At 38.9% G+C, this 23,765-nt stretch overlaps 1 protein-coding gene across 2 annotated transcripts in view; it reads right to left on the bottom strand.

The window, feature by feature from the left end:
• ATP6V0D2 (ATPase H+ transporting V0 subunit d2) overlaps positions 1-11,028 on the bottom strand; it is a 44,141-nt gene extending 33,113 nt beyond the window's left edge. For both annotated transcript variants that reach the window (XM_055303423.1, XM_055303424.1), the window contains exon 1: positions 10,731-11,028. In XM_055303423.1, the coding sequence (XP_055159398.1) occupies positions 10,731-10,860 (130 nt within the window). In that variant the 5' untranslated portion in view covers positions 10,861-11,028. The remainder of the gene's footprint in view (positions 1-10,730) is intronic.
• Between the last annotated feature and the right edge of the window lie 12,737 nt (positions 11,029-23,765).

Raw genomic sequence — 23,765 nt, 5'->3', positions numbered from 1 at the left:
CTGAAATTAAATGAAACCTCAAATCAGATTAAATTTTGAACATGCGTTAAGTAGCTTTTACAACATTAATTGAATTTATTGTGACATTATGATAAATTGCATATTAATTATCTTATTAGACCTTAACATAAAGTCTACGTATGAGTTAGTTTTGAGTGTTACTATCTAAAGCAATAGAAAATTCAATGTTAGTACAGATATTCTAGTACAACAAAAAAATTCAATTAGTCAAGTAATCTAGAATTATTTAACACAGGTGAAAACATTAACAACCACCTAGTCCTAAGTTTACCTGAGCCAGTTGTAGTCATTTGGAAAGAGCTGCTCAGAGAACTGTTGAGAAGGAGTCTAAAGCTTCATCTTGGTTTGATGGAAAAAAGAAGTTTCTTAGTAGTAATTACCATGGGTATGGGAGGTGGAATGGGCAGTCTTCAACAATATCCTTTTATTATAGATGAAGAAATTGAGTCTCAATGAGGCTAAGTGGTGGGGTTTTATAGTAGTAAGGCTTGAATTAGGAGATGGATCTCCTTACTCTTGAAATCGAACATTGTTTCCAGAAGGCCATGCCAGGCATCCTGTAAATGGCAATGTTTTTGAATGCCAGGTAATTGCTGAAGCATTAAGTGGGAGAGAAGGAGAGGTTAAGAAATGAAGCCAGGGAAACAAGCAGGGGTTGTCTCAAGAAAGGCTTGGTATGACTTCCTTTATCCCAAGGATAACCGGATTTCATTGTTGGCTATGAACTTACTGCTGCGGTAGCTGATGAGAGAGTGGATTTGCAATTAGGCCTCAAGTGATTCTTATGTATCTGAGATTCAGTGGACAGGCATTCTTTCTTACTATCTGGAGGAGATTATGTGCCGGAAATATTCTTTATCTGACTGCAGAATTTATTTGCTCAATTAGCTATTTAGTTAACTTGGTTTTTAAAAATTATACTTTTTTTGGCGGGGGGGGGCACGTCTTACTTGGCTTTTATTTTGGCAGCTTGGATTTTTATACAATTTGACAGTTTGCGTTCTTAACACTGAGGAGTATTTGCCAACAGAAGAAATACAAATGTTATTTCTTTCAAAACCATGATATTTTGCTCATGTGGCATATGTTTCTTTTAAGCAAAATAACTTCCAAACCTTTTAGCTGCCAATGATATCCTGAAATTCAACATCTCAAGTATTTCAGATCCCACAGGAATCGTGTAATACTGTTGTCAATGGAGAGGCAAATGAAATAAGAGGAACCCTTTTTTTTTTTCCCAGCACCAAAACAATCCAAGGGACGCTTGCAGGGAGATTCTAAGAACATCTCAAAATCTGAAATGTTTGCTCTGAGCTGACGATAGACTGCTAACAATATCAGCAACGCTTATCATTTTATAGTTTTCAAAATGGGTTCACATAATTTTTTCTCTCCATTTCCCCAAGTGCTTATTTAAATAGGTACGTGATAAAAAGGACTTTGTGGTCAAATGAATTTGAAATAAACAGGCTTCTCAGCTGTAGCAATGGAAAGCCTTTAACACATCACTTTGAGTGATTTTTGAAAAGAGTATGGTACAGAACCTCCCGAGCCCACTGGAAAACAATGGAGCCACCCACGGAGCTCGCTTTGGAAAATTAGACTGCTTTTTTATCCAGAGAAGTGACGTTTTTTTCTTTTTCATTCAAATGAGGAAATGGAAATGTTTTCCAAACTGGGATCACTACAAACTACATCAAATTAATAGGTCCCAAATGGCAAAGAATAAAAGTATTGGATTAGGCTTTTATAACAAACATAAGTGTATAACACAGAGCAGCATATACATATGCGTGCACACAGGGTCATAGTGTAAAAATGTGTCTTCTGTGGGTTGCAGTCACTGGGTTCAGTGGAGTGATCTAGTTGGCTCCTGAGGCAGGATAGTGATCTGGGACATCATGATCACCTTCCATTAATTTGTTGGTCAGATCATTTTTAAAAAATGAGAGCTTTTTTCCCCCTGTGCAGCTTCCTGTTTGGGGCTCTCTAATAAAGTGAATGTCCAGACCTTTCACACTTCATGTAGGTTTTATGCCAAGGAAGCACCCGCAGAGGTACCTGCAGGGGGTGCTATCCTTGAGGCATCCCCTGCCTTTTCCCTACACTCTGCTGGCACTGAACTTAATAAGACATAATCTGACCTTTCTGAGCCCAGTTTCTTCACCTACAAAATGGATATAGAACCCATGCTTTGGGGTTGTTGAGGGAATTAAACAGATGATGTAGGTGAAGAGCCAGCATGTGGAAGCTACTACATAATACTACCTTTTTTTTTTTTCTTCTCACGTGTACCCACCCACTTCAGCAATAATTTATTTCAGTTGGCTAAAGACTTTGGTATTTTTTCTCTAAATCAGAATATTCACAGCTGATGTATTGGCATTGGCCATCAGATCTTATAATTACTCAGATTTTAATATATATACCAATATCTATAAAACTGGAACTTCTCCCTCCATTTTTTGCTAATTTACTGCCATCCTTACAGTGATAAAACTTCAAGTCCTTTTTGGTGCTTTCTTAAGCCAAATCCCCTGCCTTGTTCCTTCATGTCTTCTCTGGTTTCCACTCTTCATGCCCTTGGTTTAGAATGGCCACCTGACATCAAGATTACTGCTGTGAGCTCTAACTTGATTCTCCCAAGCTCATTTCTCCTCATGTACTTACTCCCTGCCTCCAGTTTCATCTTTCCTAAGAATTCTTTTGAGTTAGTAATGACCCTATAAGAATCTTGGAGTCATTGACAGTTGTAGGCAGATCAAAAAGGACTTTCCTAATATTTGTACTGTTTTACCACTGACAGAGTGGTTCTAATGGACATCATCTCTTAACCTTAACAAATATTCCTATTTTATAGATGAAGACACTGAAGCTCAGAAAAATAGCATGTTCATGTTTTCTATGCTTGTGAGTATTTGACCAACGATCTAAACAGGTCCCTTGACCTCACTCATTTTCCTAAAGCTCCATAATCAGGTCTCCAGAGTCCTTCAAAGTTTTTCCCAGCTGAAATTCCAGCCTTATCTCCATGTATTCTAGTATTGCAGCCAAACTGGTTTACTCCTCATCCATGTTTTTATTAAGTACAAGAATCTGTAGTTCATTAATTTTCCCTGCTGGCCCAGAATGCCCAGCTACCTCAATCCTGCTTGCCCACATCTCATTGGCATTTTTCTAGCCTTTAGTCCTGAAAATCTGCTTCCCTTTTAAATATATCTGCCAACTCATTCTTGTATTTTATTTATTTTTTTAAAGATTTTATTTATTTATTAGAGATACACAGAGAGAGAGAGAGAGAGGCAGAGACACAGGCAGAGGGAGAAGCAGGCCCCATGCAGGGAGCCTGACGTGGGACTTGATCCCGGGTCTCCAGGATCACAACCTGGGCTGAAGGTGGTGCTAAACCACTGAGCCACCCGGGCTGCCCCTCATTCTTGCATTTTAAAACTTAGATTGTTTTTACTTATTTATGAGGTCCTCAACTAGAGAACTGTTTAGGGAGTGAATAATATCTTACTGCTTATCATATTCTCTACTATCACCTAATACGATTTTTATCACATAAACTACAAATATTAGTAGATTTATTTTGTGCTTAAAACTTAGGACCATATAGTACTTCATTATACAATTCCATGCATGTTAACCAGGGTTGAAACTCCTCATTTTGGTTCTTATTCACCAAACAAACTGGTGCTCTCTGAAGAACAGAATCAGCTACATAGAACCATATATATATATACACACAAAACACCACTAATCATAACCATGAGATGGGAAGAATTATTCCAGGAATTCAAAAGTCTAGCAAAACAGGGGAAACTAGTTCTTGTTGTACACACAATGTAGTTGAGGGAGGTACTTATGGTTTCCTAGGAATTCTTATGATTTAAAGTTTACAAAACATTTTCAGAACTTTCTGATGCTCCTGATCACTGGGAGTTAGGCCAGGGAGATATTATCTAAGTATCAGATAAGAAAGCCTCATGCTAAAAGTTAAGCAACCTGGCTTAATATCCTAGAGCCAGAAAGTAGAAATGCTAGGACTTGAACCCAAACATGCAGGCAGTTCTAAGGTGAATTTTCAGATTCTTACTATGTGCAAAACACAGCCGTAGGCTAGGGAAACTAGCACAGTAAAGCATATAGCCTCTGCTCCTTTTAAAAAAATGGATATTTCTTTTTAAAATTTCAGGTTCATTGAAGTACAACTGACAAACAAGACTGTAAGGTATTTAAAGTGTACATTTGATATACATATACATTGTAAAAGTATCCCCCCCACCACCTATCTTGTTCCTTGGTGGCCTCACATATTGATAGTTTCTGTCCTTGAGAAACTTATAGTATAGGAGGCGAGAGATTCATTTATTCATTTATGAGTTAAGCCCTTAACTGTTACTTCCAGGGGCTAAATAGTCAAGCGAGACAAGTGTCCTCCCAGCATGACGCATCTATGCATGTCAGAGAATCAGGTCCATTTCAAGGTACAATAGAGTACGAAGGTAAGGCCTGTCGATTGTACCCCAACAGGGCTGCAGTCGAAAGATTTACAGAGGAAGTAACTCGAGTGGAGACTGTAAAGAGGAATGAGTGTTCTCCAGGCAGACAGGTTAGAGAACGGAATTTGTCACCGAAGGAATAAACTTCACAAAAGGTAGAAGAGTTTTGAGAAAACGCTTGCAAGGTAGAGATCAGCAAGACTGCTCCAGCCTTTTGAACCAAGGGTAAAGTTTATCCTGCCTGATGAAAGCCATTGAAGTATTTTTGAAGAGGGGCGTGATGGCATCATTACATATGCATTTTTAATACAAGGTGGAAAAACTAAGTGCTATAATTGGAGGTTCAAATAGCATTTAAGGGAGCATGAAGAAAGCCCTTTGAACGAAGTCCTCCTCCTATATATATTTTTTCATTTAAAAATAGAGATGAGGTATAAATATAGATAGAAAGTGAAAGGTTGCCTGTGCTTGTCATCTACCACCACCCCTGCCCACTCATTCCTAGATGCAGGTAACTACTATTTTTAGTTTTGTTGGAACCTTTTAGTTTCTTTGTATCTAGACCAGCATATAGAAAAAATATTTTTAAATTTATCTGCCCTTTTACTAAAGAGTACTATGCCACACATAGTTCTTCCCCTTAATAGAATTTCCATATCAGTCCTCTTAAAGGGGTGTCGTCGTGTTGTTGTTGTTTTTTTAATAGCTACAGAATATTCTGTTATGTGAATGTTACATAAGTAGTTTAATCAGTTCCCTGCTGATGGACATTTGATTTGCTTCCATCTTTTGCTATTCTAAACAATGCTATATGAGGTCCCAGGCCAAGCATGTATGCATTTGGAATTTTGATAGTTCCTGCCCAACTGCCCCCATTGAGTTCTTATTTTTTAATATTTTTATTCTTCAGAGTGGGAACCCTTGTAGGGCAGAGACTCTATCTTATTTAGTTTTACTTCCTCGACTCTGGCCAGAAATGATTAATATATTGTTGTTAAAATAATTCCTATTAGAAAGGAAGGAAGGTCATGTCCCCTAAAAGGGACATAATTGTTGGTGAGATATAATCAGATTTCCTCATTCCCTTAAAAAAAAATATGGCAAGAGAGGACAAAGTGAAGTTTCAATCCACAAGGCCAGTGGACACTTCTCACCATATATTTTAGAAAAGATCAATGACTAAATTCTAGAGTTCTCAAGTATTAATTTTACCACCTTGTCTTCTTTGAAGAGGAAAGAATATTTATCGCAGTCTTATTTGTAATTTTAAAAATTCTAATGAAAACAGCAGTGTTGCCATGAAAAGAAATGAAGAGAACTTAAATGTATGTGATTAAGTGAGAGAAGCCAATCTGAAAGGGCTGCACACTGTATAATTCTAACTATATCACATTCTGGAAAAGGCAAAACTATGAGACAGCAAAAAGATTGGTGGTCGCCAGAAGTGGGGTTGCGGGCCAGGAATGAACAACAGAGGATTTTTAGGGCAGTGAAAATACTTTGTATGACACCATAATGACGGATACATGTCATTATATATTTGTCCAAGCCCATAATGTATAACACCAAGAGTGAACCATAACATAAACTATGGACTCTGGGTATTAAGATGCATCAGTGTAGGTTCATCAGTTATAACAAGTGTACTGTGGGCTGCAGTGGGGAATGCTGGTGGTGGCGAGGCTGCGTGTGGAGGCAGGAGCTATATGGGAAATCTCTGTACTTTCTCCTCAATTTTGCTGCTAACAACAACAGCAACAACAACAAAAAAAAACTGCTGCTAACTTAAAAGCTGCTCTAAGAAACAGAGTCTTAATATTTTTTTTTAAAAAAGTGTTAATTCTTTAAAAGAGTATTTCATGTCCCTTTAGCAGTATTATTTTGCTGCAAAATCACTTTTAAAGACTTTAAAGTTTCCATGTGATACAGCCTCCCAGCACTACCAGTGGGACCAGGCCATGTGAACTAGCTTCGCTCCTTTGTCTCTGGGAAAGACTGAGTCACGGAGTGTTCTAGCAACTGATTCAGGTCGCTGTTAGTCAGGGGCAGACCTTGGAACAGATGAGTATTTCTGATCACACTGGCACAATTATATATCCAGTTAAGCAGTTATGAATTCTAGGATTTTTCAAAAAGCTTTTCTAGACAATCTTCATTTTCTCTTCTACATTTACCTGAAACCTTATGTGTTCTTTCTAAGTAATTCTAAAACAATTTGTTGGTGTCAGAACCCCTTTGAAGCCTAGAGAACTTGAAAAGACTAAAGGCAAATTTAATATTTGCCAAGTTAGCTTTTCTTTACCTACTCTTCTTCATCCATTGTTGGTACAGTGCACATTTTATGCAAACGGAAACAGAAACCCTGGAGTCCTTACCAGCTAGCCCAAAAAAAATGACCTTGATTTTTTTTGTTTTTTTGTTTTTTGACCTTGATTTCTTCTTTTCAACTCCTCCCCCCTTTTTTGGTAAGGAATAACTCCTTTTTTTTTATTTTAAAGATTTTATTTCTTTACTCATGAGACACACACACACACACACACACACAGAGGGGCAGAGATACAGGCAGAGGGAGAAGCAGACTCCATGCAGGGAGCCCAATGTGGGACTCGATCCCGGGACCCCAGGATCAATCACGCCCTGGGCTGAAGGCAGATGCTCAACCACTGAGCCACCTGGGCGTCCTTCAACTCCCTTTTTTAAAATTTTACTTTTAAGTGATCTCTATACCCAGTATGGGGCTTGAACTTATAACCCCAAGATCAAGAGTCACATGCTGTACTGACTGAGCCAGCCAGGCTCCCCTCTTCTCAATTGGTAATCCAGCTCAGAAGATAGTTGAGTTTCTCTCCGTACATGTGCAGATGCAAACAGTGCATTGCTTTTCACAAGTTATCTCCCAACAGCCTATGAAATAATCGGGTAGGGCAGGCCTTATTATTTTCTATATCAAAATGGAACTAGCATCAACACAGACAATCATCATTTATCTCCAGTTCATGCTCAGGAGGCACAGACATTTTAGTAGGAAAAGAGATGCAGATATGTCTATACTCCCTGACAAGAGTGTCAGACTAGACACAGTCATTCTAAGCCTCAGTATCCTCAACTGTTAACTGCAGACATGAAGTCCTTATTTAGATTTACTTTCTCAGCAGCCATTATAACCCGCAGTTTATTGACTCACACTTGATATTCCTGGGAGTCTCCAAACAGATTGGTACACAGATTCAAACAGGGGTGTGAAATGACTGGCTGAAAAAATATATTATTAGGAGGAAAGAAGGATAGAAACCTGAGGTACAGGGACAATAAACAATTGGTGTATGTGCCAGCGTTTCTTAACCATGACCCCTGATATTCCATGGAAAATTTTGTATGTTATGCATTTGTGTATATTTTTCTAAAAAGATTCTTGCTTCAGGTCTTCAAAAGGGTCCGAAACCCTTTTTCCGCTCCCAAATTGAAGCTGAGGGTGGTTTCTCTGGATTCTTTGGTGAGCAGGCTAAACCTGATTTGGTATCACATTTTATGTATTGTTTGTGTTAAATTTGCATTCCTAAACTCGTTTAAAATATCAGAAAAGGAGACAGAACATAAAGACTCCTAACTCTGGGAAACGAACTAGGGGTGGTGGAAGGGGAGGAGGGCGGGGGGTGGGGGTGAGTGGGTGACGGGCACTGAGGGGGACACTTGATGGGATGAGCACTGGGTGTTATTCTGTATGTTGGTAAATTGAACACCAATAAAAAATTAATTTATTAAAAAAAAAAAAGTTTGGCTGGTGGCGCTAGGCTGGCTCAGTTGGAGGAGAGCTGGCTCTTGACCTTGGGGTCCTGAGTTCGAGCTCCACATTAGGTGTAGAGATTACTTAAATTTAAAAAAATAAAAGCTTGACTGAAAACTAAATACAAATCATTCTAGTGGCTTCTGTTAAAAAACACTCATTCTTCCCTGCATTCATTCACTTTTTCTTCTTTAATTTAAGCACATTCTCTCTTTTTTATTCAAGTAGAGTTGACATACATTATATTAGTTTCAGGTTATGACAATGATTCAACAACTGTATACATTATGGAATGCTCACCATGATAAGTATTAGTTACGCTCTATCGCTCTACAAAGTTATCGCAATATTTATGTAGATTTTCTGTACATGATTAATATTCTCTAGTCATTAAGCTTCTAATTTAATATGTTGAAATGATTTAGGATTTGGGATTACATTGCAATTATTTGTAGCCCACAGAATTATTTATCATCTGAAAGATTTTTCTAGCTGTCTCCATTGCTAATGAAAGGAGAGCATCTATCTCCATTTGAACAGCTCCACCTCAACTCTGGCTTTAAAAAGTCAAAACCACAAGCAAATGACCCAGGACCTTCAGCCTCAGCAAAGTCACCTTCAGGTTTTTTGTTTGGTTTTTGCTTTCAACACACTTTCTAGCAGTTTGATCCTTCTTACTTTGTTTCTTCTAGAATAATCTGGAAGTTTTAAAGCACCTTACTATTGACATATATTGATTTTATAAGTACATTTCAAAATGAACTAGCGTAGATATTTTTATAATAAAAATGCTGCATTATGGATGCAAAATGTTTGATAGAGTTTTGAAAAAACTGTAGCTTAAAGATCATTTCCAAAGTAAAGGGAGCAATGGGGAGGTTTTAGTCAATGGGTACAAAGTTTTGGAAACACAGATTAATAAGTTCTAGAGATCTACTGTACAGCATAGAGAATGCAGTTGACACACACACACTCACACAAATAATAGAGGGCAGGAAGAAACTTTTGGAGGTAATGGATAGATTTGCGGCATAGATTGTGGTGATGATTTCATGGATGTATACTTACCCCTAATCTCATCAGGTTGTAATACATTAAATATACAGTTTTATGTATGCCAATCACACCTCAATAAAGTGCTTAAAAAAAGATAATTTCCATTCACATGTGCTTCACGCTTTCTAACATATCTCTCATGTATTACTTCATTTATTTCTCCAAACAAAGCAGGCAAAGCAGGCATCACCACTGCATTCTACAAGTGAGGACTCTGAGGCTCAGAGGTGGTGAGCCTTAGGCCACCTGTCTCCACTTAGCAGAAGTCAAGGTTAGTACTTTTGAATACAGGGCTTGGCCTCACCACCCACCCATCTCTTTTTTCTCAAGCTTCAGTTAGAGATAAACCTCAAATAAATCTTATATCAATATATACTGAAAACCACATATAGAATAAAATTCTCTAGACCAAATTTCTTAGCATTTTGAGGGGCAGGGGGAGCATGTGTCGTTGAGCAGTTTGATGAAGTCCTTCTCCAGATATTATTTATAAATATGTAGAATGAAAATACATAGGATTGCAAAGTAAACAAAACGTGTTACCTATAGAGATCAAGATGTTTTAAAATGTGTCACACTCTGTAACGCCTGGGTGGCCCAATTGTTTGAGTGTCCCACTCTTGATTTCAACTCAGGTCATGATCTCAGGGTGGTGAGAGTGAGCCCTACCCAGGGTCAGCTTAAAATTCTCTCCCTTTTGGGACGCCTGGGTGGCTCAGTGGTTGAGCACCTGCCTTTGGCTCAGGTCATGATCACGGGGTCCTGGGATCGAGTCCCACATGGGGCTCCCTGCAGTGAGCCTACTTCTCCCTTTGCCTATGTCTCTGCCTCTCTCTCTGCGTCTCTCATGAATAAAAAAATAAAATCTTAAAAAAAAAATTAACTCCCTCTGCCCCTCCCCCTTCTAGCATGTGTGCTCTCTAAAAAAATTAAAAAAGAAAACAGGCGTAACACTGTACTTTATTAAGACATTAAATATCAAGATTAAAGAATAAATGCAATGCCAAGTTTAATTGTGAAATCATGAAAATATAAATATTTCAAAATATCTGCGAGAATCGTAGAGGGATATGAAAATATTGCATTTCTGTTGGTTACAAAGTACTAACTAACCACTGTGACTTGTTGCCTACATTCACAATAAAAGGAAATGCTAAATTTCACTTAGAGAAAATGGAAAAGAAAGATGTGATTTTTTTTTTTTTCCCTCCTACAAGTGCATGGGCCGCTGAAATCTGGGCCCTGGGAATAAGAACCTGTTTTGGACTCTCAGGCCATAGGAGCACAGTCCCTTCCCCAGGCTTCCAATGGGCAGCATCATTTCCTTTTTCCCCTTTTTAAATGGTGGGAAGAGCAGGGCTTACCTTCCAGGGTCTCACACTGGACCAGGTTGATGTAGTCCTGCTGGGTCAGGAGGCTGGCCTTGCACCCACGCACCAGGCCTTCCAGGTAGCCATGGTCCACGTTGAAGTACAGCTCGGCGCCCTCAAGCATGGGGAAAGAGATCACTGCCAAGTGGGGCTGACACAGCTCTGGATCCTGGTCGGCTCCTGAAGATTTGCTCTAGTCTGGAAAAAAGTGTGAGCTGTTATGAGGCGCTATCAGGAAGAGATCTATCAGCTGATAGTCAGTTCTCAGGGTTTTTATGACTAGTTTCCTCTGGTTTCTGTGGATCTCAACAGCATGCTCAGCCCTGTTTTCACAGCAACAGTGAATCAGCAAGGCAAGCCAAGGAAACCACGACAGGGAGAAGGAGAGTAGGAGGGAGGGAGGGTCAGGGCTCTGCTCTTTCCCTCCCAGAGCAACTGACCCCCTCTCAGCTTTGCCACTGGAAGGCCTGAGACACCTGTGTGTTTTGGGAACATTCCTCCCTCCATCTGAGTGCCTGAGCTTTCCATTGTGAATTGCATTTGTCCTAAATTTCTTGAGGACTGTTAATATGGAAGAAGGGAGGGCTTTTCTTCTTTTTTTAAAAATCAAGTTTTGTAAATAGATCGGTTGTGAGCCGGCAATTTGAAGAATCCTGAGAAGCGAATTCAGCAATGCAGTTGTTTGTAAAGCAAATGTTTAGGAACGTCTTAACCCTTGCAAAGGCAGATAGTTGTTTACCCCCCAGCCCACACCTCCCCCTGCCCCCACCCCTTGTCCCCTGCCCCCAGCCCCAAGTCTGGGAGCAGAGCCCAGAAAGAAATCCTGAAGGCAAATACACAGAGCTGGGATCCTATAATAAGCCACTACCTTTGCAAAATGGGACCGTTTAAGACACTCTCTATTTTCTTTTTCCCATTTAAACCTCACAGTCAATGGAACATATATCTGGGCAGATAGTATTATCACACAAATCACAGATAAGAAATCAGATCTCAACCTCCATGAGGCACCTCAAAATGCACACGTGGTAATACAGTACGTACTTAATTAAGCCAGGACTTAATTATTGAGTTTCATGCTCCAAAAAGGAGTGCTTGTTCTTTTCTATACTTAGCTCAAAAACTGTGTCAAATACCTTGAACACTATTTTACATATATCGTAATTCACTTTCATATATATTGTGTTAAATTCTTAGTTGAATTTAAAGTGCCAGAAATTCTCTAGTCTGTCTCCGTATTTTCTTTTTTTTTTAATATTTTATTTATTCATAAGAGACAGAGAGAGAGAGGCAGAGACACAGGCAGAGGGAGAAGCAGGCTCCATGTAGGGAGCCCGACAGGAGACTTGATCCTGGGACTCCAGGATCACGCCCTGGGCCAAAGGCAGATGCTCAACCACTGTGCCACCCAGGCGTCTGTCTCCATATTTTCAAACTGGGAAAGCTACATAAGATTGAATCACAATCACAAATTCTGCTTTAGTTGTTGAAAATCACAGAGAGTCAGACTTGGGTTAGTACAGTGCTCAGCACTTGAGAGCATTTAATAAATAGTAGAAGTCCTTTTGACTACGATCCATCATTATCCAACCCTACCCCCAACATTTCCAGCATCTCCAAATTCCCTGAGTATGTTTTAGGTTGAATCCTATGAACTTCTAACTCTTGTAGCTCAAAAAAGTGGTTGCCTGTCAGTAATTTTATACAGTTCAGTTTAATACAAACCCACAATTAAAATAAATCATAAATCAAACTCATCATCCTCTGATTATTTTATTATATTATTATTTATGCACTTGAGATTAAATCTACTGTATATATTTGGTAGATAATCTATATAATGGTTTGCTGCTGTGTATTCCTTTTCAAGCAAGGTTTAATGGTATCATTATTATAGCTTGAAGTTGACCATGGTGGGAGTGATTAGAACATGGAAATAGGCAAATGGTACAAATCAGGGCTTGGTGATTTGTTGGTTGTGAGTAAAGGAGAGGCAAGGTTAGGTAGGGAGAGATAAATAGGGGGCTATGTGATCAAGCTCATGGAAATCCCCAAAATACTGAGGTGTAAGGAAACCAGAGATAAGGGAACAGAACAGGCTAGACCACCTGCCCTGGGTGGGGTGGGGAGGGTGTCTTTTTTGACAGTCATCTGTGACCAACAAAGAAAGCCCAGACCTTAAAGAAGTAAGCCATTAGGGATCCCTGGGTGGCTCAGTGGGTTAGCGCCTGCCTTCAGCCCAGGGCGTGATCCTGGAGTCCCGGGATCGAGTCCCACATCAGGCTCCCTGCATGGAGCCTGCTTCTCCCTCTACCTGTGTCTCTGCCTCTCTCTCTGTCTCTCATGAGTAAATAAATAAGTTAATTAATTAAAAAAAAGAAGTAAGCCATTAAGGACGTTATCATGAGTTCTTAATCAAACCAAGACAACACAAGAATGGTAAGACCACAAGATCTCTAAATAAATAAAAGACTTGTCAGTGGAGGCCCACGTTGCTAACCCTGTCAGGATCTCTCTCACTCTTGAAAACTTTCTCTGTATTCTTGCTTAATAAACTTCTATCACTTTACTTGCTCTGCTTTGTCCTTGAGATTCATTCTTTGACTCCATGAGACAAGAACCTCGCTCTCCCACTTCATTTGTTTGTCCAGGCTTGAGAAAATGTTAATAATGCAAACTAAACTTTAAAGTATGTGGTACCTCTAGCCATTACATTGTGAATTGTAAAATTTGGAGACATAAGTCTTTCAGTTTTCAAAGATAATTTTCTGATTTAACAAAGATAGCCCTAATGTAATAAGGAACAAGTGCAGTTCGGATACAAGTCTTTACTGATTCACTTTCATCCTACTCTTTAATGTAAATAAAAATATCCAGCACCATTCATGTTGGAACTACATTTATTTTGTCAAACCAAAGATTGGCTACAGATACTCGAGTTGAACAAAGATCAAGGAAAGCATTCTGTGAAAATCAATCGATTATATGGAATTTACAACATGCAGCATTATTTCATTGTTATTTGTAGATTGGGTGGTACACATCCTTTATATTAGTAAAATTTATAATAAACATATACACACATATTTTGGAGGGAGAGCCAATTGTTAAAACATTTATAGTACAACATACAATCCTCATAGTTTTGCCCAGAGCTACCTCTGCATGTCAACATGCTCAAAAAAGACTTTTGTGTATGTGTGTGTGTAAAAAGACTTTTACATTTATATGTAGAGCCAAGTTCCAATGGCAGATACCGGGGGCTGTTCGTTGGCTGTAGAGCATGCGACCCTTCATCTCAGGGTTGTGGGTTTGAGCTCCATGTCCGGTATAGAGGTTACTTAAAAAAAATATATTTTAAGGACTAAAAAACAATAAAAAAAATGATATATGTCAACTTCCTTTGCAACTGCAAAATTCATGAATGAGGCAGGCCAAGTACTTCTTCACATTATCCTTCAAACTTGGCACAAACAAAAATGTCTCATTCCTGCTAAAGGTGCTTGTCAAAGATGAAATCCAACTTGTGAGAGATGAGAGGGAACCCAGCACAGTGACATGTATCTGAAGTTTCTTTATAAATCCGTCCCCATGGTGCAAACAAAAGAAAAATGTTTATTTCAGTGTTTAAACTACCAACGATGTTGAGGAGAGCAGCTTGGACTGTGGCAGAGTAAGGGTGTAAGTAACTTCATCTCTAAGCACCAGTATTTCCATGTGTAAAATGAGCATAATAATACTTGCCTCATAGTTTATTGTAAAAATTAAGTGAGATAAAATCCTTAGAATGCGTAACCCAAGGGCCCCTGGATGGCTCAGTGGTTGAGCGTGTCTGCCTTTGGCTCAGGTCATGATCCCAGCGTCCCAGGATCGAGTTCTGCATCAGGCAGTTTCCCTGCATGGAGCCTGCTTCTCCCTCTGCCTGTGTTTCTGCCTCTCTCTCTCTCTCTGTCTACCATGAATAAATTTTTAAAATCTTAAGGAAAAAAAAAAGAATGCTTAACACATTTAGGCATGTGTACTAAGTAGGTAATAAAAGAAACTCCTGCAATGGCTTCTCCTCTTCCTCCTGTTACTACCAACCACTGTTATCTTAACCCTGTACCACTAGATCCTCAGTCCAGAAACAGTATTTTACTCACCTTTCTGTCTCTCAACTGCTAAGTAGCATAGCTTGAGGGGGGCTGTTTGCTGGAAGAACCAGCACTGGACTTCTAGAATGACCTAACTTGCTCGTATAGTCGTTAGCTCTGCCTTTCTCTAGGAAACCCTGTATTTGGTAAGTGTATTATTTGAGGAATGAGGTTATCTTGAGGGGGGGGGTGGTGTTTACAGCATGATACATACATGTATATGCTTATCTATACGATATATAGGATTTATTGTGACTTTCAATTTTAAGAGCTCTCTCAATCTTTTTTTTTAAGGTTTTATTTATTTATTCATGAGAGACAGAGAGAGAGAAAGAGAGGCAGAGGGAGAAGCAGGCTCCATGCAGGAAGCCCGACGTGGGACTCGATCCGGGGTCTCCAGGATCACACCCTGGGCTGCAGGCGGCGCTAAACCGCTGCGCCACCAGGGCTGCCCGAGCTCTCTCAATCTTAAGAGCTTTCTTTGCTTTTCTTTTTGAAGATTTTATTTATTTGAGAGAGAGAGAGCACAAGTGGAGGAGCAGCTGGCAGAGGGAGAGGAAGAAGCAGGCTCCCTGCCAAGCAGGGAGCCCAATGTGAGTCTCAATCCCAGAACTCTGGGGTCTCGACCTGACCCAAAGGCAGATGCTTAACTGACTGAACTACTCAGGTGCTCCATCAATTTTAGGAACTTTTAAGTGTCATTAGCTTCGGAGCATTTAGAGGATCAACTTATTTTTCCAAGAAATAGAGATACCCCTTGGAGAGGTACAGTGTCTGTTGCCCTGAAAACAAAAACTTTCTTTCTAGATATAGTAGGTTTTTTAAAGGACAGTGAATAAGCAAAGGAGATCCAGGTTGCTTCCCATGAATAGTCTTCTGGATGTTTTGGTGCAGCTGACTAAAGCAGGCCAAGTCCTTGCTAAGCTCCTAGGTAGTTCTCCAAGTGGACAGCCACACCCACTCCTGAGTGGTCCCTGGGAAGGTCTTGAGCGGTAGAGTGTTGGGTAGGATACACCTTGGGGTGGAGAGAGGATGCCATCCTCAATGATCAAGTCAAAGGCCAAGTCAAAGTCTTTTCCTAAAGCTGTAGTACTGGTGGGTTGGTTTAAATTTTAAAACATTACGTGTCCCATAAGAAGAATTATAACTACCATGTAAGCATCACCCAGCTTCAGTAATAATCCACTCACAGCCAATTTTGATTTAGCTATTCCAGGTATCAGCAAGCTTTTTCTGTATAGGGCAAGATAGGAAGTATTTTAGGCATTGTGGGCCATACTGTCTGTTGTAACTACTCAACTATGCCATTGTTGCAGAAAAGCAGCCAAAGACCACACATAAATAAACAAGCATGACTGTGATCTAATAAACTTCATTTACAAAAACAGGTGGTGGGCCAGATTCGGCTTCTGGTCCATAGACAGCCACCACCTGATTTACAACCTTGTCCACTCACCCCTCTCCCTGAATTATTTTCAAGTAAACCCAATATATCATATTTTTTGATGCACAGATTTCAGTATCTCTAAAAGATAAAGACCCTTTTACAATATAATTATAATTCTATTATAATATTAAGGTTATTTATTAACATTAAATATCTAATGTTCAAATTTTCTCAGCATTCTTTTTTGTTTTTTTAATTTGATTTGTTTGAATGAAGAGACATTACAATTGGTTTATATATCTCTTAACTTTCTTCTAGGTATACTTTCCCTCCCATTAGTGCTATATTTTGTTTAAGAAGCTGGGTCACATGTTCTATAGACTTTTCCACAGTTTGGAATTTGGTGATTGCACCTGAGGTGTCATTTAACTTGATGCTCTGTCTCCTGTAATTACTATAAATTGGTAGTTAGATCTGGAAGCTAGGTCTTTTTTATGTTAGATTGTTTTGTAAGAACACTTCACAGCGGTATTGAATATTTCCATCAGCATGCATGTAACATCTGTCTCTCTCCCTCTTTCTGAAAATTTTTTCTTATTTTTAAGTAATCTCTATGTCCAACTTGGAGCTTGAATCTATGATCCCTGAGATTAAGAGCTGCATGCTCTACCAGCTGAGCTAGCCAGGCCCCTCATATTTCACTTTTTAAAAATGTCATCCCCTATTTGTGATTATCACCCAGATCCATTATTTCATTTGAAGTAATAAAATGATTTTTTTTTAGTTTATCATTCTGTCTTCATTGATTAGCTGGACTACTATAAAAAAGAAACTTTTAGTATCAGCTACTGGTTACCCTTAGCATTCTTTTTTTCTTAAGATTTTATTTATTTGAGAGAGAGAGAGAGAGAGAGAAAGAAAGAGAGCATGAGTGGGGAGAGGAACAGAGGGAGAGGGAGAGAATCTCAAGCAGACTCCCTGCTGAGTGCAGAGCCTGATGCAGGGCTTGATCTCTCGACCCTGAGATTATGACCTGAGCCGAAATCAAGAGTTGGGTTGCTTAGCAGACTGAGTCACCCAGGTACCCCTAATGTATAGTTCTTATATAGGAAGGTAGGATGAAATCTTAATTAACTACTACTTACCACTTTTCCAATAATGAGTTTGTCACCTAGCCTCCTCCAAAAGTAACTGGTGTTTTATTTTAATAAAAAATAGTATTTTTAATTTTTATGTATTTTTAAGATTTTATTTGTTTGACAGAGAGAGAGAGAGAGAGAGAGAGAGAGAGAGAGAGAGAGAGAATGAGCAGAGGGAGAAGCAGGCGGAGAGAGACAGAGAAGCAGGCTCCCCGCTGAGCAGGGAGCCTGACCCGGGGCTCCATCCCAGGACGTTGGGATCATGACCTGAGCCAAAGGCAGATGCTTAAACAACTGAGCCACCTAGGCACCCCCAAAATAGTATTTTTAAATTTTTTTTTAATTTTAATTTATTTATGATAGAGAGAGAGAGAGAGAGAGAGAGAGAGAGAGAGAGAGGCAGAGACACAGGCAGAGGGAGAAGCAGGCTCCATGCACCGGGAGCCCAATGTGGGATTCGATCCTGGGTCTCCAGGATCGCGCCCTGGGCCAAAGGCAGGCGCCAAACCGCTGCGCCACCCAGGGATCCCCCAAAATAGTATTTTTAATTTATTAATTTATGGATTTAAACATAACATGTTCTTTTGCTATAACCCTGGTAGTCTTTGATAGCTTCCTTGCTTTCTGTAATGACAGTATGTTCCATGCTCATTTTGTACAATTTTTGCCCAGACTTGGAATCAGCCATTCCTCCCAAAGTTCTGGTTTAACACTGCAGTCCTTCCTGTGTGTTCAGAAAAAGGCAAACTCTCTGCAGTGTGGTGGGCAGTGCAGCAGGTGGTGTGATGGCCCCACGCTGTTCACTGGAAGCGAAGGTCAGAAACCAGGGGTGGCCGATTTCTAAGAGCAGATGTGCTCAGTAGAGGCAGTGCTCTTGCAGATGTGTTTGCCATTACCTTTCGTTAACATTCTCCTGCAGTACTTCAGCTTTTCTAATTAGACTTGTCAAAACAAAACAAACCCCCCATGTCAACCCAAGAAAAACATTATCCTGGAAAAAAAAATGAGTTTGAAAGCCACATGAACTGAACTCCTGTGTATGTTCTTCAAGAATCTCAATTTGATTAAAGTGAATTACGGTGAGAAAGAACAGAAAGCCTGTGACTGAATTCAGCACAGGAATGCTACAGGCAAACCAAGATTGCTCCCCTGACGTTGAATCAGAACAGCTATCGTGTTACCCAGCAAGAACACACTTCTGGTTTAACTTACCTCATATAAACAGGAGAATTTGCAAACTGTCATCAGGATCGTTGACTTTTCTGGGCTACTTCAGTGAGAAGGATTTTTTATGTTTGGGATTAGAAGTGGAACCATCTACATTTTGTTGAGTTTGGATAATTCAAAGTTGTAAGGGTATTTTAATATTTTCTTCTTCCTTTTTTTTTTAAAGATTTTATGTATTTATTCATGAGAGACACAGAGAGAGAGAGAGGCAGAGACATAGGCAGGGGGAGAAGCAGGCTTCATGCAGGGATCCCGATGTGGGACTCCATCCTGGGACCCCGGATCATGCCCTGAGCCAAAGGCAGACGCTCAACTGCTGAGCCACCCAGGTGCCCCTATTTTCTTCTTCCTGAAGAGGAAACTAAAAGTATTTCAGGTGTTGGCTGGCTATGAAATTTCTTCTGTCAGTGATTTGCAATGTGCTATCTGCTCCAATGATTCACCTTTTGTACTTTAACAAAATAATATTTTTGCTTCCATATATTAATTAAACCTAGACCTAATACAGTACATGTCTTCCTTCATAATACCTCACTGTTCCTCAGTGACCCTATTTCATTTCTTATTGCAAAATTTGGTCTGTGGCAAAAATTGTTAATCTGATTAGAAAAGAACAAAAATCAATCATCACTCATAGTATCCAGATACAATATTTACACAAGTGTAACTATGCAAAGTTAAAAAGTTCATAATCTTGGAATGGCTATTTGTTTCCAAAGCTTAAGGACACTAGCTAGTACTTTAATCCAAATTCTATATTCTGAGTAATATGAGAAAGATGATCACTTCCTCTTACATTTTGTTCTTTTTTGTTTTCTTTTATGCTCATCAAAGCAATGCGTACTTCTTGTAAAACTTCAACCATTACCGAAATATATAAGATGAAATTTCCTCTAATACCACCCTGAAGAGATAACCCCTTATAATAGTTTGGGTGAACACTGGAAAAGGTTATTTAAGCTCTAAACTATTTGCTGCTATGCTGTCAGAATTAATTTTCCAAGGAGAGGATCATTTTGCTTTGCAACCACAAGAGGTCACCATAACATTATAGTAAGCCTCTTTTCATTTGCTTTACCTTACCTGTTAATTTTTTCATTTGAAAAATGTCACATCAAAATTTAGACAAGTGACTTCCAGTTACTTATGTTAAAAGATATCTTTTAGACATCCCACTAATTTCAAGAAGTCCAACCATGACCTATCTCTTACTCCATTCTCCAAGCCATCGTTGGTCTTCACAAATGCAAGCCTTCCTTTCCTTCTTTCTAGACTACTTTTTTTTTTTTTTAACTTTTTCAGCAGTTATTTCACAAACTGGATTGATTTGCCCTTTATATTCACAGCAGCTTATCTTGTCTTCAGCATCCCTGAAAGATGTTCTGGGGGACGCAGGGGAAGAAAATCTCTGTGGACAAACAGGTTTCAGAAACGCAATAGATAAGAATATCCCACCTTGGCCAAAGTGCCTATTAACATAAAAATTCTGAGATGTCTTTTGGTGATTAAAGTTGTTTTACTTTAAAACAGCATTTTTCAAACAATTGGTTGGACGGTAGCTCCCTTTCTTTGGGGAATTCATGCCTTTAACAACCTGAAGTAGCATTCTTTGGAACATTTGGGAAATTCTGATTTATAACATGAAATATTTTTAAATGTTTTAAAACTCATTTTGTACTATTATATGAACAATCTATCTGTAACTTGAAGAAATTATATATATATATATATATATGAATTCACATGTATTTTAAAATGTAACAACCTTACAATGTTTTCTTCTCTCCTGTAAATATTTGCCATTTTTAAATTTTTTCTATCTTGATGGCAAAGATCCCAGGACCTGTCTTGCTACAGCGGTAAGCTTATGGTAATTACATGAATGATGGAAAATTCACCACTAGGTATAATAAGTGGTATTATTATGCCAAGAATACTATTTCTATGAGAAAGTATGAACTAAGAAAACTAAATTATTATAGGAAGAAAGGTCATTATTTTACATGATTATAAGGCTAGAAAAATGTCACAGAAGAAAGATTTATAGTCAGAAAAAATTTTAACTGATAAACCTTACAATCAGAATAGGATGGGACCTTGGATGTCATTTGATATAATGTCACACCAACTCCAGAAATAAGGAGGAACTCATGGCTTTTTAAGCTAATCATTAAAGTATCAGATATTTCCAAGTATTAAAATATCTATTTCTTAGAAAAGAAAAACGTGCTCCCATTGAACTCCAATCCACTAGTCTATTTCAGCAGGATAGGTTCTTTTTTTAAATATTTGGTTCACCAAATTCTCTTAAAAAATTATTACAAAATGGCCCACCATTTGCTTCAACGTGGATGGAACTGGAGGGTATTATGCTGAGTGAAGTAAGTCAATCGGAGAAGGACAAACAGTGTATGTTCTCATGCATTTGGGGAATATGAATAATAGTGAAAGGGAATATAAGGGAAGGGAGAAGAAATGTGTGGGAGATATCAGAAAGGGAGACAGAACATAAAGACTCCTAACTCTGGGAAATGAACTAGGGGGGGGGTGGATGGGGAGGAGGGCGGGGGGTGGGGGTGAATGGGTGACGGGCACTAAGGGGGACACTTGACGGGATGAGCACTGGGTGTTATTCTGTATGTTGGTAAATTGAACACCAAAAAAAATTAATTTATTAAAAAAATGGCTCTTAAAAATATTTGAAATGATTTTTTTTTCTGGAAAAGAAACCTCTTGATATAAGAGTGCTTCAAATGCCACATGGAATAGAATTATAAAACATATAGGGAAGTGACCGAGAACGTGGGAACATAAGAAACATCCTTCTCATCTTAAAGAAAGGGAAGCTTAGCTTCTAAAGAGTTAACAATTTTTCTTTTTTAAAACAGACATGAGAAATCAGTAATGGCAGAACTGGATTTAAAACAAAGCTATTCTGAATTCAGGTTTATGATTCATTCCATTACTTTAAAAGTGATTTATAAAACTGTTCGTAATTTTACACAAATGGGAGTTTATTATTCAGTTGACCTTAGAGCTATAGTCTGAAATGGAGTTATTCGGGGGTGGGGGGGGGTGGGGTGGACCCTATTTCTCTATTTACACCACTAGATGGCAGGTTACTGAATGACACACGAAAAGCGCAGGACCTCCTATAGGTCTAGAGAGGTAAACAGGGTCAATGAAGAGTGGTGACTTGCAAAGTAACCAAAGAAAGGAAGTGAGAAGATTTAGGTGAATGGGATTTGCTTGCTGAGAGTGAGGTCATCCTTTCCCCACTTGGAAAGCAGTGAGAGCCAGTTCCAATGACTCTTGCACCCCAGGACACAATTTACTTTGGTAATCTCACATCTGTGTGGTGAGTGGAAAGTGAGGAGGTGTTTAATCAAAAGTACTGAGGCTGATTTGCACGGTGCATTTCAACATCAGAATGTTTCCACTGTAGATGGCCTTTTGGAGTACAATGCAAGAGGCAGAAACAATAAAGGAAAGGCGCTGAAAGATTTTTACACAAATATTTAAAATACTTTTGTGATGGCATGCTTAGCTGGCTCAGTCAGTAGGGCAGGAGACTCTTCATCTCAGGCTTAGTGCTTACCTAAAACAAAACAAAACAAAACAAAACAAAACAAAACAAAACAAAAAAACAGCAATTCTGTGTGATGAAGGGGATGATGGAAGCACATTTCAGTGTCCTCCACGCAGTGGAACCAAATATTCAATAATAAAGGTATGCCTAATTACGTGATGGAGTACGTGCATGATAGAATGCTGGTCAGCCATTTAAAATCATCTTTTAGATAAATACATATTTATTTGATATAGGAAAAGAAGGATAGTGACAAGCAGAAAAAATGTTGCATTGCATTATATACACCATGATATTTTTAATAAATAATAAGATACAAACATGGAAATGAATGACATTTACATACATCTATAAGTTAAAGCTGTTTTTCTCTCTCTTTCTCTCTCTCTCCTCTCCACCCCCCTCCTCCTGTGGTTGCTACCTTATACCCCTATTTCCCTGAAGGTAAAGCATTTGGGGGGGAGGAGTCTATGAATTAACTCTTTGTTATGAGTTATAGCACAGAATATCACTATGAATCTTTTTTTTTTTTTGGCTGTGAATCTTTGGTTTACGTTTTAATGACTTTCTAATTTGAATGCCTAAAAGAGTATTTTCAAACTGTGGTTTGTAGACCATTTGCATTGGGTGCTTGTTATAAATGCAGATTCTTGGGCTCTTTCTCAGGCTCGATGAATCTGAAATTTTGGGAATGGTATTCTGGACTTTGCATTTTAAACTAGCTCCCTAGGTTATTTTTATGCATATTTAAGTTTGAAAATAAACGGGAATGGCTGGGATCAAGGGTGAGAAAAATGAGAGCAAAAATATTCAAACTAGTGAATGATTTTAAGCTTATTAGACTTCTTGTCTGAACTATTTTTCTGACAAATGGTTATATACTCAACATCTTAAAAGGCACATACGTACAGGGGCAAGCCAATGATGTAATTTTAATAACCTGAGATCTTCCCACCCGTCCCCCTCCCCCAGAAATTTACTACGTTAAAGCACCAGCATGATTTGGAAGTTGAAGTGAATAAACCGAGAAAGAACGTCTTGAAAAACAAAACAAAACAGCATTTCAGAAATAAATGCTGGAGGAATAAAATCTGGATCTAAACATTCTCTGCTATTCCTGAAGCCAAACAGCACCTGACACATTTGGACACCAGAAGAGTTGATAATAGAGTGAAGAAAATTAGTCTTGAAAGCTTTCACAGCTGGCTTCAGCTTGACCACAGGCGTGTCTTGGGCAGAAGGGCTTTGTCTTGCATTCTGGGCCTAATGTTTGGAAGGAAACTGTGACTTCCAATTTCAATCCACAGCAGGTTTCCCCAAAATGTTGGCGTGAAAACATTGGTCACAGACTAACAGTTGGAGAGAAAAGTTTTGCCAAGAATGCGGTGGACGGTGTTCTAGGAAGAGAAAGCTCTTTCCCTGGAGAGAAAGGCTAGTGAGAGAATTGTAGGTAAATGAACAATATCTTGTAAGTGTGGAAATGCCTTGGAGCCACAAGTCAATCACGATCCAAGGTTCTTTTCCCTGTTAAATTCTTTTAAAGAGTTTTGTTTG

Source organism: Nyctereutes procyonoides, unplaced genomic scaffold, assembly GCF_905146905.1.
Source record: "Nyctereutes procyonoides isolate TBG_1078 unplaced genomic scaffold, NYPRO_anot_genome, whole genome shotgun sequence".
Taxonomy (NCBI): Eukaryota; Metazoa; Chordata; class Mammalia; order Carnivora; family Canidae; genus Nyctereutes; species Nyctereutes procyonoides.
This window is presented reverse-complemented; position numbering and strand designations above follow the sequence as displayed.